Here is a 16,613-nt window from a genome sequence, read left to right on the forward strand (position 1 = left end):
TTTAAAAAACTGAGATAATTATTATAATTTTTTTTTTTCCGAAAAAAGTCAGGCCACATCTTTTTAGCAACCTCCACTCTTACATAGGTTAAGTTGTAAGGCACTTCTTAAGAAAGTAGTGAGAAAAATTTTTCCCCAAAAGCTCTAGCGGCGCAATCTGGACCGCACAGCATTGTGTGCCCTCCAAACACTACCTTAATATTAATATGAGAAATAATTTCAAGCACAAAATTGTTAAAGTTTGCAACATATTTAGTGTTTGATTTGGGCTCATTTAAAAAAATCAAAATATTTTTGATGTTCTTGAACTCATTTCATTAAATTATTTATATTAACTATAAATTTAGTGAAATTAAAGTTTCGATGGTCATGAATTTAATTTTAACAATTTTCAAGTTAAATGTTACATTAAATTTTAGGCCTTGTTAGATTTATTTTTTATTACATATCATTTGCATATCTATTTTTTAATATAGTATTTTTTTAAGTATTAAAATGCCATCATTTAAAAAAATAAGAGCTATATTAACTTAATTGCACCTTATATCCGGCTAACTTTCTTCATCATTATTATTGATAATACCTTAAATAATTACGCGATAACACTTTCTTTCATTATTTTTAATGATATATTAGATTACTTCATGATAATTTTTTTATAAATATTAATTATAGCTCTAATCTTTAAATTTTATTACTCTCTTCCTTCACCGACTTTAACTTTTACTAATAAATATTAAACACTTTGATGTGTGTTGGAAGATTCATGACGAGAGAGTAATTATTTAGCATCTCAGCATTGAACGAAAGTTCATCGCACACACAGATAAAATAAGAGTATTAGGAGGAGGCACCTTTACTTTTTGTGTATAAAACCTGAAAAGAAGAAAAACCACGAGGTCAGTCTAGTTGAAATAATCTATTATGTAATTGTGAGTAACAGACACGCTCTTCTCGTGATTTAGAAAAAAATGGAATTAAAAAATTGATGCACAATAATATTTTAGCAATAATAGCCACAACGGACCACAAATGCCAAAGTTGATTGTTACGGAGGCAGTAGTCCGCCATGAACGTTATAGATGGTAGTTGTAGCGCTAGCTTGTCTTAGAGATTATAGTTGAAAGAAGTGGTAGTAGTTGGCCATGTAAGCAATAAGCAGTAACTTCAAGAGCATTGGTTGGCCACAACAACCATAGTTGAAAGTTGCGATAACTTTTGTAAGCCGCAGAAGCCAAAGTTAGGAGCCACATGAATTATGAGCATCGTAGGCCATAGTTAGTCACATAGGTTGTAGTAGGGGCTAGTAATAACTTTTGTAGGCCACAAAGACTGAAGTTCGGAGCTGCATGATCTGTCAGCCACACAAGTGTATTTGGTCACATAGACCGTAGAGGTTAGATGTAATAACGTCTGTAGGTCGTAGAGGTCAGAGTTGGGATCTGCGAGAGCTGTGAGCTACGTAGGTAGCAATTGGTCACATAAGTCTTACCGATGAGCTCTAATATTGTTCTTAGATTATAAAGGCCAGAGTTGAGAGTTACATGAGCTATGAGCCATGTTGGCACATAGGTCGTAGGGTGAGTTGTAATAATGTCTGCAGGTCGTTGAGCTCGAAGTTGGAATACGCGAGCTATGAGTCATGTAGGTAGTAGTTGGTCACATAGACTTTAGTTGAGAGTTATAATAAAGTTTGTAGGCTACATAAGCCAAAGTTGAGAGATGTATGAGCTATGATTCAAGTAGGTCATAACTGATACACATAAAAAAGCAACCTAGTTAAAATAAGTCATATTCAATTGATAAAAAAAATTTGGTTACAACCATAATTTACAACCCAAAGAAATAGAGGTCTTGTACAACATTGAGCAAGCTTTAAAAAGTGCATAAATAGGTTACATGAATCCATAAATTCTTAATAATTCTTAATAATGCATGAAAGTTGCACATAACTTTACTTACAATCACATTTGTTTTATTCTATAACTAATGCTCTGTGAGAATTATCAAGTGTTTTCTCTTTAATTTGTTTGCTTTCCTTGATGTCTTCTAGTTGAGCTTCATCAACACTACATCAACTTGGTCTTTAGAGACACCAACTTATAATGTGTTTATTTTTTCTATACACTGACCTCAATAAAGTGAGACAAAATGCACCAAAGGGCAAAAGAAAGCAAAAGCCAAAAAGAAGATCTATCCATGGGGATAGAGAGAGCTTAAACTATACAGCAACCTCAATAAAATGCTCCATCCAAGCAATACCATATTTTGAAATAAATAGAGCACCAACAAGTCTAAGGTCTAAGGTCAAGACATAATTGTCCAAACAAAGATATATGTGCATCATTCATGTTGATATGTTGGTTGAGCACATTGATATTACAATAGATATCATCATTTCTCTCCAAAATGGCAAGAGGTGTGAGATCAGAAATTCCATCCAGGACATGAAAGTCAATGTCCAGTCGAATTCCAAATCCAAAACCTGATGTCTGTAAGCAACCTAAAAACCATTGTCAACCAATAGATGAACAAAAGTTACAAAATATTCTAGTATCAATTAGTTTTATCCAAATAAGAAAAGAAGGCTATCAAAAACACCCAGAAAAGAAAAAAAGACTTTTGTAAATAACAAATAACATGATGCATTGCTCTTGAAAGTAGAAACCTTATAGATTAAAATGTATAGGCATATTCGTATAGGTCTCAGTAGGTAGCAATACAGGGAACTATAAGTTCAATTAACCAAGTAACAACCAACTGATACCTTGGTGCCTCATCAGAATGAACCAACAAGAGAGATGAAGCAAAATACAAATGCCAACAGAGCTTTATCAATAATGAAATATAAGTTCATTTAAGCAAAAATGAACTATAAGTTCATTTGAGCAACTAAAAATTATACTGTATCAAACCTTAAAGAATGAACTATAAGTTTATTTAAGCAACAGTTGAAGTACCCCCCAACAATTACAGTCGGAAAAGCCAAGGCTCAGAAGACAAGTAAGCCAACCAACCCACATTCACCAACTATAAATCCAACAACCATGAACCAACTAGAAAGATAAAGCAAGGTCCATAAAAAATAAAAAGACAAATAAAAAACATAAATAAAATCAGGAGATGCAAGAAATAGAGATAGATCACCATAAACACAATGCATAACCATCCCCAAAGCAGTAGCAATAAAACATATCACAAACAAGACCAACCCCAAACAACATTAATTAAGTAAATTTAATGCACTACTCCAAAATGCACATTAATGCAATGCTCCAGAATAAATGCCCTACTTCAGATATGCACATCAATGCATTGCTATAAGTTCATTAATGTGAGTATTCAACCAAGTAGCCAACCAATGCTACCAAAACTGTCAGCCTCACCAGAATACATCAACCATGCTGACAAATAATACAATGCATACTGTCAAGTCTGTCAGTACCAACAATAAATGTAGTGATCAACACCTAACAGAAGCAAATAAAAGAACAAATTCTTCCACAAATATGGCAAAAAGAACAAAATCTAACCAGTGCACAAATTAGTCCAACAAAAGCTTCTAGCCTCCCAAACACTCAATATCTTACCAAAGTATCGAATCTTCTACAATCTTCAATAAATCTATAATAGATATAATGAAATAGAGTTCTTTTTAACTTCTAAATAAAAAATGATTAAAGAATAACCTAAAAAACATGTTACCTTCATCAAATTTATCCACATCCCAAATATTCTCTTCAACATTAACAGGGTCACTTGTTCATTTTGCTCTCATCCAATCTATATTGCAAACTAGAGCCTACACAATTCTAGAAAATAATGGACTCCTAAAAGCATAAAGAACACGACTACTTGTGCTAAATGTAGATTTAGATTTCACCGTAGATATTGGAACTACTAGCACATCTCTAGCATTTGAGAGAGGATTGGAAACTGGGATGCATTAACCTTCCTCCATGCCAAAATATCAAAATTCTCTTGCATAGTTTCAAAATCTTTAGCTAAATGTTTTTCTAAATTTGTTCTCCTATCAAGGTCTTCTCTCCCACAATTATGATGTCCAAACTTTTCAATCAACATATATTTTCTTCCTCCATCTTTTAGATCATTATGTTCAATCGTTAGACTTTATTTTATCTCATTGTTATGTTTATCTCTATTTATGTGGGATCAATTTTTATGCATGAAAATCCAAATGCCAAATTTTACGTAAAAATATGTCTGGTGACCAACGAATTGGTTTGCATGCTCCTCATATGTGATTATGAAGATTATACAACTTACATAATGCAATTTGAATTGGCTTGTAGAGAAAACAATAATTTTAAGGTTAGTAAGAAATCATTATTTATGCATGAAAATTGAAATTAAATAATTTTAAATAAAACTTATTTCAAACGATAGTCAAACTTGTTTGCATGGTTTTTATATATGACAAGCATCACACAATATTCAGAATGAAATTGTGAGTCCTACAATGATCTCGAGAGATAAAATGATAATTTCAGAAGTTAGGTTAATTAATGCTCATTTTAGGTCAATTTTAGGGTTTGATTAAAATGAGTATAATTGGAGTTTGTTTTGGTTAGATTTAAATTTTAGTAAATAAGAGTTTGCTAACGATTAAACTTAAGTGAGATTCAGTTAAACACAGATCAAGAAAATTGGTTAACCAAAAAATGAGGTCAACAATCATTTGTGACCTATAATATTATTACAGCTTATTGATGAAACTTATGTGACCAACTACAGCCTACGTGGCTCACAGCTCTTGCATCTTCCAACTCAATCCGAATTAAATTTCGGTTTGACTTGATTGGTTAGGTTGGTCTAAAAAAAAATTGGTTCGGTTGTTTGGTTTCAGGATTTCGGTTTAGATCGGTTAACCAAATTTTAAACCCGATCCATCCGAACCGACCGAATGCACGCCCCTACCTAAAAGATTAATTAATAACTAGAATCAATCCCTTGAATTCTTCACTTTATTTTTCATTCATTTTAATTAAATAAACAATTATGATTTTAAAAAATACAGTTCATAAAGCTTCAACGTTATATGTACCTTTAAAATTTAATCAATTAATGCGTCACTTAAATGTATTACAGATTTACATTTAATGCTAATTAACATATATGAAAATGCAAATATTTAATAAATTATATACATGAACGTTATTTAGACAAAAGGGAAACGGAAGAACTAGCTTGGGTGTCCCATTGAATTGAAGCAGTTCGGCAGTGAAATTGATTGCATTAATTGCCGTCACATTATAGGAAGATTTTTACGTGCATACACCTTAATTTTTATGTATTTACAAACACAGCATCTGAACTTTGATTTTTACAAGTGTGTTATATGTAGGATTGTCAAAAAAAACTCGTTGTTCACGAACAGTTCGTTTTCGGTTTATCAATGAGTTTGTGTTCGATTCGTTCGATAAGTAAACGAGATGATGAACTAAACGAGATGAACATGAACAAATTTTTTTCGTTCGGTTAGTTAAACGAACCAAACACGAATAGTGATGCGCTTGTTCGTGTTTGAATCGTTATTGTTTGAAATATAAAATAATTTAAAATAATTATATATAAAAAATTTTTATGATATTTTAAAAAATTAAAATTTATAAATTATAATATATAATAAATTAATAATAATAATATATTAATATACTATATACTAATATAGTTATTATATATTTATATAATATACGTTATATGATTAATATAATATATTATTTATAAATATATTAATATTAGGGATGTCAAACTGGCTCGTCGTTCGCGAACAGCTCTGTTCGGCTCGTTCGTTAAGAAATGAACACGAACAGTGACTTCACGAACAATTTCGAACACGAGCATATTTCAAACAAACTAAATTTCAAACAAACCAAACACGAGCCCTGTTCGTTCATGTTTGATTCGTTGAGCGAACGAAAATATCTTTTTGTTTTAAATTATATCTTTTTAAATTTTTTTTTTGAAATAACAAGAAGGTGAAGTTGTAAACGGACAAAGTAAATTATAAATATCAACATATTCCGCAATACTTTTAAATAATAAAAATAGTAGATAATTAATGAGATCAAAAAAGAAAAAAAAATTAAATATTTAAATATTCGAAATCAATTAATAATCATGATTTTGTTTCGAGTATTTTTTAAAAACCATACTATTTTGAAGGTTTCTCCTTTGTTTAGCTCTTCATAGGGCTGTGAATTTTGCTAGAAATTCAATCGATCGAAAATTGATTCAAATTTTTAAATAAATAAGTGAAATAATGAGCTAAAACTTTAGAATGAATTTTTTTTCAATCCGGATTCGACTCATACACTTATCAGTTTGATTTTGCTCGAGATCCCCTCGAATAATTTTTATTCATAAAAAAATTATATATAATGTTAAATAAAGCCTAATAATATCGAGTTAACCTCAATTTAGAGTTGAAATGAATTCAAACAACTCAATTTGAGTTAGTTCATTTTGATTTCGAGTTGGACCGAATTCGATTAACTTTCGAGCCAAGTTGACTTAAAAATGGATATAGCGATCCACAAGCTGATTTTAATCCGTACTCAATTCATTCGAACTGATTTCGAGCCAACCTCAACACGACTCGAAATCAGGTGGCTAACAACCCCAGTTCTCCGCTAGCTCAACTAAAATTCTAAACTTTTGTGAATCTCAATTTTCTTAATTTTTCCAATAAAAAAAGGCAACATTTCTGAGTAAAATTAATATGTTTTTGAAAAATTTTTAAGTTATTTTAAGATATTTTGAATATTTTTAAATAATTATATTTTAATTAAATAGTTAAATATATTTTACTTTAATTCAAAATAAAAATAAAATGAAAATAAAATTTATTTCCAACAAATGAACTAAATTGTGAAATTATTGAATTTAAGTTTTATGGATTTAATATAAATACTTAATATAACAAATTTTATTTGAGATTAGTCACCAATATTAGTGACAGTAAATTAAGCATTTACTTACATAAATAAAACGGTAACCTATATAACACCCTAACTCTATTAAACCTCAATTTTAGTGACACTAAATTAACTATATAATAAATAAAACCAGCCTACCAATTTAATTTATATTTTTAATATGACCAATTTTATTTGAAATTAATGTTTATTTAAAATTAAAATGAGTTACATTTACATTGCCAACTCACCACGACCAAAACGCAACTTTTCAGGGCATTTACATGCATGCCCCCCCAATTATGCATTTACATATCTAACACCTAAAATTTATTTTTTACATTTATACCACCCACATTTTTCGTATCTTAAAAATATCACTTTTTTTATTTAAAAAAAAATAAAATTCACATTTTTATGCATAATTAAACTGGTATGTATATGTGGTTATATATATATATATATTGAATTTTAAATGTTAAATAAGTAAATATATAAAAATTGAGGGCTAGTTATGTAAATTTTTCAAAATAGAATTCTGATAAGTGAGTAGCCCTAAATCTATTAAATCGCAATTTCAGTAACTGTAAATTAACTACGATAAATAAATAAATAAAAAAAAAACAGCAACCAAACAATTAAATAAGTAGCTAATGTTGCTTATAAATGCTAAAACTTCTGGTCCTCTCCCAATCCCTTCAAGCCAAATCATGGCAATCACCCCCAACATCACGCCCAACACTGCTCCTCTCCTCATCACCTTCCTTCTCCTCCTAAGCTCCTTCTTCGTCTCCCCTTCCGCCGGCCTCCGCGGCGGTGGTCACTTGAATGCCATCGATCGATGTTGGCGAAGGGACCCTCTCTGGTTCAAGCACCGGGAGCGGCTCTCCTCATGCTCCATCGGATTCGCCGGAAAGATGCGGAACAACCGAGGGTTAGGGTTGAGATTCTATGTGGTAACCGATGCCAGTGACGATCCGGTGAAGCCGAGGCCAGGCACGCTCCGGTACGGAACGAGCATGATAGCTGGTAAGGTTTGGATCACGTTTGCGCGCGATATGCAGATCAAGTTAGAGCGGCCGCTGCTTATCGGGAGCTACACGACGCCGTGGAGTGGACGTACAGATTGCAGGGGGAGCTGGATTCTTGCTCAACAAGGTACTCTGTTTCATGCTTTGTTTCATGCTCTGTTCCAATCTCCAAAATAAATGAATAAAAATCAACAGGTACACGACGTGATCATTCACGGATTACAATTCCACCACATTCGGGCGATGGCACCTGGGCCGGTCATCGGACCTGGTGGCAGAGTGAATAACATGTGGGTGAGCGACGGAGATGCAATCCGGCTAGTCTCCTCATCCAAAATCTGGATCGATCACAACACGCTTTACTCTGGCGAGGACGGCCTCCTCGACGTCACTCGGGGATCCACCGGCATCACCATTTCGAACAACTGGTTCCACGACCACGACAAGGTGATGCTTCTCGGCCACGATGATGGCTTCGTCGAGGATCGCAACATGCACGTCACCGTTGCCTTCAACCGATTCGGTCCTAACTGCAACCAACGCATGCCCAGGTGATCGATCGTCATTCACAAAGTTTGCCGCTTTATATCTGGTATTTGCAGGTTTTGTAGAGTTTGTAAATTTTAATATGCAGGATAAGACATGGATATGTGCATGTGGTGAACAACTTGTACGAGGGGTGGAAGCATTACGCCATTGGAGGGAGCATGAACCCTAGGGTTAGAAGTGAGGCTAATTTCTTCATTGCTCCGCCGAATAATAACAAAGCGGTGAGACAAGAATATACATAAAAATGGAAAATTGAGATGAGAATATACTAATTGATTCTGGCTAACAGGTTACCTGGAGACTAAGAGGAGAAGAAAGGTGGAACTGGAAATCAGTAAACGATATATTCGTCAATGGAGCTTTCTTCGGAGACACGGATGTGAAAGGTCTAGAGCCGGGCTACAATCTACGGCAGCGCTTTGCGGTGGGGAAGGCAAGCTCTGTGAAATCGCTGACCAAGTTCGCCGGAGCTCTGCGCTGCTCCATGAGATCTCGGTGCTAATATTACATCAGTACAGTTGCCTGCAGGATGACCGACAAATATGGGATATATTTCTAAAAAATATACTGATATTCTTTCAATATTTCTGGCATTAGATATTTTTTTCTGTACTCAATATTTCGTAATATTACGGTAGAAAAACATATAGTTTAAATTATTCATTTATGTTGTTTTTAATTCCATGTAATGGACTTATTATTAAATTATTCTTTACGCTCTACAAAGTTTCCAATGGCACATGGTTTCCATCGCGACTAGAGTTGATTTATGTTAAACTTCTCTGATTATTGAATATCGAACCCAATGGGAAATGGGCATGTTCTGACTGATTCTTATTGTTAATTTATGTTTCTCAATCTTATTATAGCGATGTATGTATAATAGTATTTATGGAATTGTATAATGAAGTTTGTTAAGCATCTAGTAGTTTGTGTGAGTTGTAGATTACAACGGAATGGTATGGATGATTGGTTTATAATAATGAGCATTCATCTCTCTTAAGATTTTATGTTTATTTCAGAGGTATTAACATTCCCCCGCAAGGTGACTTTCTCTGATGAGGATGTCAGCTTGGAATTGAGGTGTTTGAAGTGAGCTTTGGTACGGGAGTTGACAAAAAAAAAATGGTAGTTGTTCTACTGTGACAATATGACAAACAATGACATAATTATTCTTAATGTAATCTCTAATAAAGTGACAATTAATTTCAATATTCTTAATTCCCAATATAGTAGCGTTGGTTGTGATTCAAGAACCTTGAAATCTCATAAGAGAAGCCTTATTCAGATTATATCAATACTTGTAGTGGCAGGTGCTATATTCTCAGGTTTTGTAATAAGAATAGCAACCATTACTTGTTTTTTGATAAACCAAGAAACTAGAGTTTGGCCAAACACAATATGATAACCTGAGGTAGATTTGCGGTCTATTGGATCATCGATGCAATCCGAATTGGCATAAGCTATGAGTTGCAATTTGCTTCTAAAAATTGGTAACCTACGCTGTGTGGTATCTTGAATGTATATGAGCAGCCTTTTAAGTTGCTAAAAATTATACTCTAAAAGATGATGCATAGATTGGTTGACTTGATTAATTGTACAGGAGATGTTAGTCATGGTAAGTGTAATGTAATATAAGGAGCTGAATAAGATGGATTTAGAAAGGTCTCATTATATTTATCTTGTTGACTTCATTTTTGGTGAGGTTTAAATTCCTCTCCTAGAGCTTAGAATCTAACTATATGGCTTTCTTATTGACCATCTTAGAAGACTAGTGAGGAGACCCAACCCACTTAGAAGTTCAAACCACCTCTTGAATCTTTTGTGATATCTCATATGGGTGGTCTCAATTCCTCAGCTCTTGATTGAGATGACTAAGATCAACATGTTGAAGCTCAAAACTGAGCTCCTATAGAACCATGAGGCCTTAGGGAGACCATGAATGACTTGACCATGCATACCCCCATACTTCACCCTATGCACATCCACATTTACCACATACACATTTATACACCCCACACAATTCACACACACAACATCACATGCCCTGTACATAGTTCACTCACAATCCACACATCACAAACATCACCACCATAATGCAGCTGCATTCACACTACACACACATATACCCTTCCACCAAACCCACTATCACTCTAATCCACCACCACATAATACACACAATTACATCACATTCACATTCACATTGCCCCCACACTCATACATGAATCTACCCCACGCATCAAACTCCCCTAAACCCAATTCCATGCCAATTGGACCCCTCTTGGACACCAAATTTGAACCTATCTTCAAACCCCAAATTTGATACCTTTATGGGCCACCCTTTATGATTAATATTCTTACATTAATTCTCCTCATTCATAATCCTAATTTGGATTAATAATAAACCAAATCCAAGCCTAAAGCCAACCCATCATGACAACTCCTAAAAGCCCACCAATCCAAAGCACACTAATCCAAAGCCCAACTTTTAAATATTCTTAAATCTAAGCTCACATGACAAAATTCACCCGACCTCATCATCATGCTAAAATTTGACTTAGCCTAAGGTATGAAATGGTATGGTTAATCAACTAAAAATAGAATTCATGAGAACCCTTTCAACACTTGGATTTCTCACCCTCTATTAATGCAAGCCATGTAGGCCACACATGAGCCATGAGCAAGCCACTTGGCTTCATCCAAGCCATATGGAAGCCATGAAGCCATGTACAAGCCTCATGTGAGCTACCATACCATTTATGGCTAAAGGAGGACCTACCTTCCACACTTGCCAAAAAGCCCTTAACCACTCTCAAGACTCATCTAAACCCATGTTTGGCTCTAATCCCCATGATTGGAACTTGTCCATTTTGACCATCAGCCCTAGCCACCATGGAGAGTGAGACAAGCCTATTTCATGACTCAAGCCTAAGCCAAACCCAATTTGACCTAAAATCCTTTCCTTTTTAATTCAACACATCTACCAATGCTCCAACCAAATTAGCTTCACCAACCTCCACCATTGACTTCCCACAGTCAGATGGTGACCACACAAGCATCACCACCCCACCATTATCGACAACAAGCCCAAACCCTAAAACCACCCAAAGGGGGTATGCTCAAAATTGAGCATATCCAATTTGTCTGACATGCCATAAAATTACATGTTTTTATCTATGTATTTCATGCTTATTTTCAATGATATTGTGTTTTAATGAAAGGTATTTTGTGTGTTTTTGATTTCAGGTGCAAAAAATAGAGTTTAAGAGAAAAGAGAGCAAAAATGGAGCAAAAATGGAGCAAAAATGGGTCAATTGAAGCCAAAGACACAAAAAGTGACTTGGCTCCTAGGCGTCAGGATGTTCTAGAAGGTCGATGCCTAGGCGCAACAGTTGGGCGCCAAGGCACCAGAAATGGTTTGCCCAATATTTATTGAATTTTAATGAATGGTGCCATAGTTCTCCCACTATCGCTCAACAATCAAATATTCGATAGTTCCCCCAGGCCGAGAAAACTTCATTCTGCAATCAATTTCTTAGATTGCAGATCTCTGTATATGTCCTGAGCTTTCGAACTAGAGAATTTATCAGAGTCAAAATTTGTTTTTCCTTTTCCACTCTTCATTTTATGAGCCATGTAAAATCTAAAAAAAATCAAAAAAAATTCCAATAATCTCAAATGCAACTTCATAAGGCTCCTGCAAACACATTCTAACCCAAATAATCATTCAACCATGGATTTCTCACTATTTTCATCAAATTTTAAGATCTTTGGCCTAACCACAATGTGGAAGAAATCCATGGTGAAATAAAAAATTTTCAAAGCCAAGATGAAGTTCTAATCCAAAGAAGATGAAATCTAGAGTTTGAAGTCCTAACTTCAAGCCAATCATGCACAAATTCAATCCTAGGGAAGCAAGTTGCGAAGTAAGGGATTAAGAAGACGAAACAAAAGCAAAATGGCAAAAAACGGTGGTCTAGACACTTAAAACTACTCTCGGGTTTGAAGTCCTAACTTCAAGCCAATCAAGCACAAATTCAATCCTAGGGAAGCAAGTTGCGAAGTAAGGGATTAAGAAGACGAAACAAAAGCAAAATGGCAAAAAACGGTGGTCTAGACACTTAAAACTACTCTCGAGTTGGTTCGACGCTATAGAGTCGAGCCGTGGCACTATCGCCATGCTATGCTGATGAGTGGTGCTATAGCGCCAAATAGTGGCACTATGGCTCCATTCATACTCATCTAGATTTTTAAATTTTTATATATTTTGAAATAGAACATAAAATCTAAAATTTTTAAACTCTAACATTCCAGCTTTAATGGTCATTTTGAAAGTTATTGAGTTCGTAGTCATTCAAAAATTTAAGTACACAACTACCAATTCCAATACTTTGAACACATAAAACCAACTTTTAACAACAAAACATAACTGATTTTTTTATATTAATAATAAGTTTAATACAAACAACACAACATAGACTTAATTAGATTTCAATACAAACATAGGAAAATATTCAAAAGTGTTGGAGCCTTATAATAACAAAGTTGACACACCACACATAAACACAAAATACTAACATAATTATCTATCTAAAAGTCTATCTAGGACTAGTTGTGAACAATGGTGTCACCCTTCTTATCACCCTCAAAATAATTATGATCAAAAGCATGATAAAAAGAAGCACGAGGAAATTTTGATGCAACCTTATTGTCAATTCATTTGCTGCAGCTATACATGGTCACTTGATAATCTTGAAAACTAGCCAAATTATTGAATTAGAGTTTCAACTGCCATTCCAAATTCTCAAACAGGTGGAACAAGTTTTCATACTTGGTGTGCAGATATAAGTTCTCTGCTTCAATCTTCTCAAGTTTTTCTATAAGTCGCTCCAAGCTTAATGCTAAGAATACATTGAAGTAGGTCTGAGCATCCTTATGCATCAACTTCTTGTCTTCAAATCTTCCACTGTCATTATTATCCATGCTCTCTAAGGAGGAATGACTTTTCTACTCTCATTTTCTCTAAAATGTTTATAAATGTTGAAAGGATGCCCCCTTTCCCATCCTAGGCAGTTTCAAAGAGAAGAAAAGGGTAAGAAACCGAAATTTGGGCGGCTTATGGGAGTTATTTGAACTATGGCACTATAGCGCTAGATCTGGCGCTATAGCACCAATCCAAAATTTTCACATGTTGAATTTCTTTCATCCCCTCCTCAATTCCATCAATAAAATAATATTTGTGTCATCTTAATCACAAAAGACTCAATATCACTTCATAAACTCATCATAATAACAATTAATAATCAAATCAATTCACACCGATAACTATGTGTTGTCTCCCACAAAGTACTTGGTTTAATGTCGTCAGCCCAACATAACCAATATTTTAATCTAGATGACCCAGCATTTGGATCTCCCTAAATTTATGATTGTCGGTCGCCATACGGCTGTGTGTGGTTTAATTTAGTGTAATATAGTATTTAGAATTTATGTATTTTTAATTTAAAGAACATGGGGTCAAATTGATCTCATTGATTCCTACAGTTTAGATAATTGAGCTAACCACGAGTAATGTACCATCCTGAAGGGTAATACACTACTTGATAATAAGCTCAATTAAATAAACTATAGAAATAAACAACTTTAATTTGATCTGCAAATTTGCATGATGACCGACAGATTCTCCTATTCGATATGAGAGTCAAATATGTTTTATTTTAAGTCTGAGTTCTTTTAAGTTCCCTATAAGGGTAAGCCCCTATAGTTAATTACATCTTAAGCGAACGGTTCACTTAAGAAAATTCTCAATAAAAATCAGGAATTTTTTATTTTCATGAATTCAAAAGGAAAGGTTTTCAACGAACATGGTTATGAAATTTTCAATATGGATTGGTTCAAAGGTGAAAGATTTTGTTTTAATAATCAAAGGAAGAAAAGTAGGGGAGATTAAAGGTTCAGAATAGGTTCTTGGAAATTAATCCCTCTTGATTATGCTAATATGCAAAGTACAACAATAATTCAGATTATATTTCACTTATATTTTCTTACTTTGCAACAAAACAATTTGTGTAATAATGATTTACATAAAAAGTTTAGAAAGATAGGAGGTTTTACGTCGAGTGACTACCCTAGAATCCTCAAAAAAGTTAAGAATAGGTTAGGACATGCTGCATATTGAGACTATGCAGGAGCCTAACAAAAAGAGAGGTTTTATGTCATAAAAGATAGCCTCAGAATCCTAAGGATTGTTATTTAAACTAAAGAAAGGTCTTGAATGAGCTGCCCAAGAAATTGGCTCTGAAGTTTTCGTTGTCGCAGTAGTTCCACAGTTCAAGGTTTTATGATTTTGCGGTGTGTATGTCAAGTTTTGTTGTTGTTTTGGTTTTTTTTTTGTTTTAGTTTTGGTTTCAGTTTTGGTTTGCATGTCAAGTAAAGTAAATTGCGGATAAATAAAAGGTACTAAAAAAAGAAAGAGTTATAAAGTAAATAAAAAGAGAATGCAGTGCATAAAATAAATATATATCTGGGCTTCTGCTACTGCTCCATGGTTAGTATCATAAAGCATAATATATTTGCAGGAAAAATAAACTACAAGAAAGTAAACAAAAGCATCTGACACGGGAAAAAAAGTCAGAAAATGAGTCGTAATAAAACACAAACAAGTAAAAGAAAACTTGTAGTCACATATGGAAGATCGGGATTGGGTGTAAGACATTAGTAGGGCTTGGAGCTGGACTGTGTGCTTTTTGACTTTAAGTAACAGCTACCAATCCAATTATCTATGGAGAGCAGTCCTAATCTCGATCCAAGTGATTAACTGTGGACCTTTACAAATTTTCATTTGAATTTAATTTTCATGCATACAGAATTTTATCGTGCAAAATAGATTTTTTTTAAAAAAAATATTTTGTAGAGAGGTGCAGTCCACAAAATAATCAATCTAATCAAGTTTGAACTATAGACAACCTAGGAGTATCGGGGGCAATCATCTTCTCAAGAGTCGTTGAATAGTATCATCAGTCATTATCCTCTCCTTTTATTAAAAGTTCTTGAGGTAAGAAATACCATTATAAAATCTCGCATCGTATCTCACGTTTTAGCACACATTAGTATTATCGCCATTGCCCAACTACCGAGACCTCGGACTTACACAAGTCTGATGATCCATATGTGGCACAAACAAATATTCCCAGTTGCCCACAACGGTTTAAATACCTTAAGGAAGACTTGAAATCTTAAGCATTGGGTCATAAATGTAGGATAAGTAGTTTGGGATATTTTTATTAATTTGTGAATTATCGTGTCCCGAATCATATTTTGGTGGGCCCTTAAGGAATTCATTTATTATGTTATGTTTGATTATTGTGTCGTGAGGATGAGTTACTTCAAAAAAATCATGATAAACTTGAATGCCCTATAAAATGTCTAAAATTTTATAAAGGAGTTCAACAAACTCAATTTTGTATTTTTCTAGTTTTTAATTTATTTATTATAATTATATTAGTGAATAACTATAAATACATTCAAAAATAGTTTTAAGTATTCAAAATACATTTTTTGAGTCTTTAAAAAAAATCAGGGAAGCATTTTTTTAAGTTACTGTCCTTGATCAAGGAAAATTTTGTGACATTTTGAGATATTTTGTATTTTTGTGATTTTTTTATTATTTTAGTTATTTTTAAATGCTAAAAAAAGAACTTTTTATTTTAACTACAATTTCATTTTTTTTCTTTTTAAGTGCCCATGATCTTAGAGAACTCATCAAAGTTAATTTTATATTTGTTTTATTTATATTTTAATTATTATAATTAATTAAATCCAAAATTAGTGATATTATAAGAAAATACATTTAGGCATTCAAAACACACTTTTTTTACTTTGAAATTTTTATGGGAGTGTTTTAAAGTGTTGTTCTTTAATCAAGGCAATTTTTGTGATTTTTTAAGATATATTTATATTTTTTGGAATTTTTATTTTTATTAAATTTTTATTATTTTTAATACTTAAAAAATATAATTTCTATTTATTTTATTTTATTTTTTTAGGTCCGTCTCTGTTTTTTGAGTTTAGGGGTATTTTTATTTTATTTTTTTGA

At 33.3% G+C, this 16,613-nt stretch overlaps 1 protein-coding gene across 1 annotated transcript; it reads left to right on the top strand.

The window, feature by feature from the left end:
- The first annotated feature begins 7,840 nt into the window (after window positions 1–7,840).
- On the top strand, window positions 7,841–9,020 carry LOC110021928 (probable pectate lyase 4). The gene is given in 5 exon segments (XM_020720654.1): window positions 7,841–8,043; window positions 8,045–8,096; window positions 8,165–8,520; window positions 8,604–8,739; window positions 8,808–9,020. Coding segments are annotated over 5 exon segments (945 nt in total). The 5' UTR covers window positions 7,841–7,855.
- The last annotated feature ends 7,593 nt before the right edge of the window (window positions 9,021–16,613 follow it).

Source organism: Phalaenopsis equestris, unplaced genomic scaffold (assembly GCF_001263595.1).
Source record: "Phalaenopsis equestris unplaced genomic scaffold, ASM126359v1 Scaffold000152, whole genome shotgun sequence".
Lineage (NCBI taxonomy): Eukaryota > Viridiplantae > Streptophyta > Magnoliopsida > Asparagales > Orchidaceae > Phalaenopsis > Phalaenopsis equestris.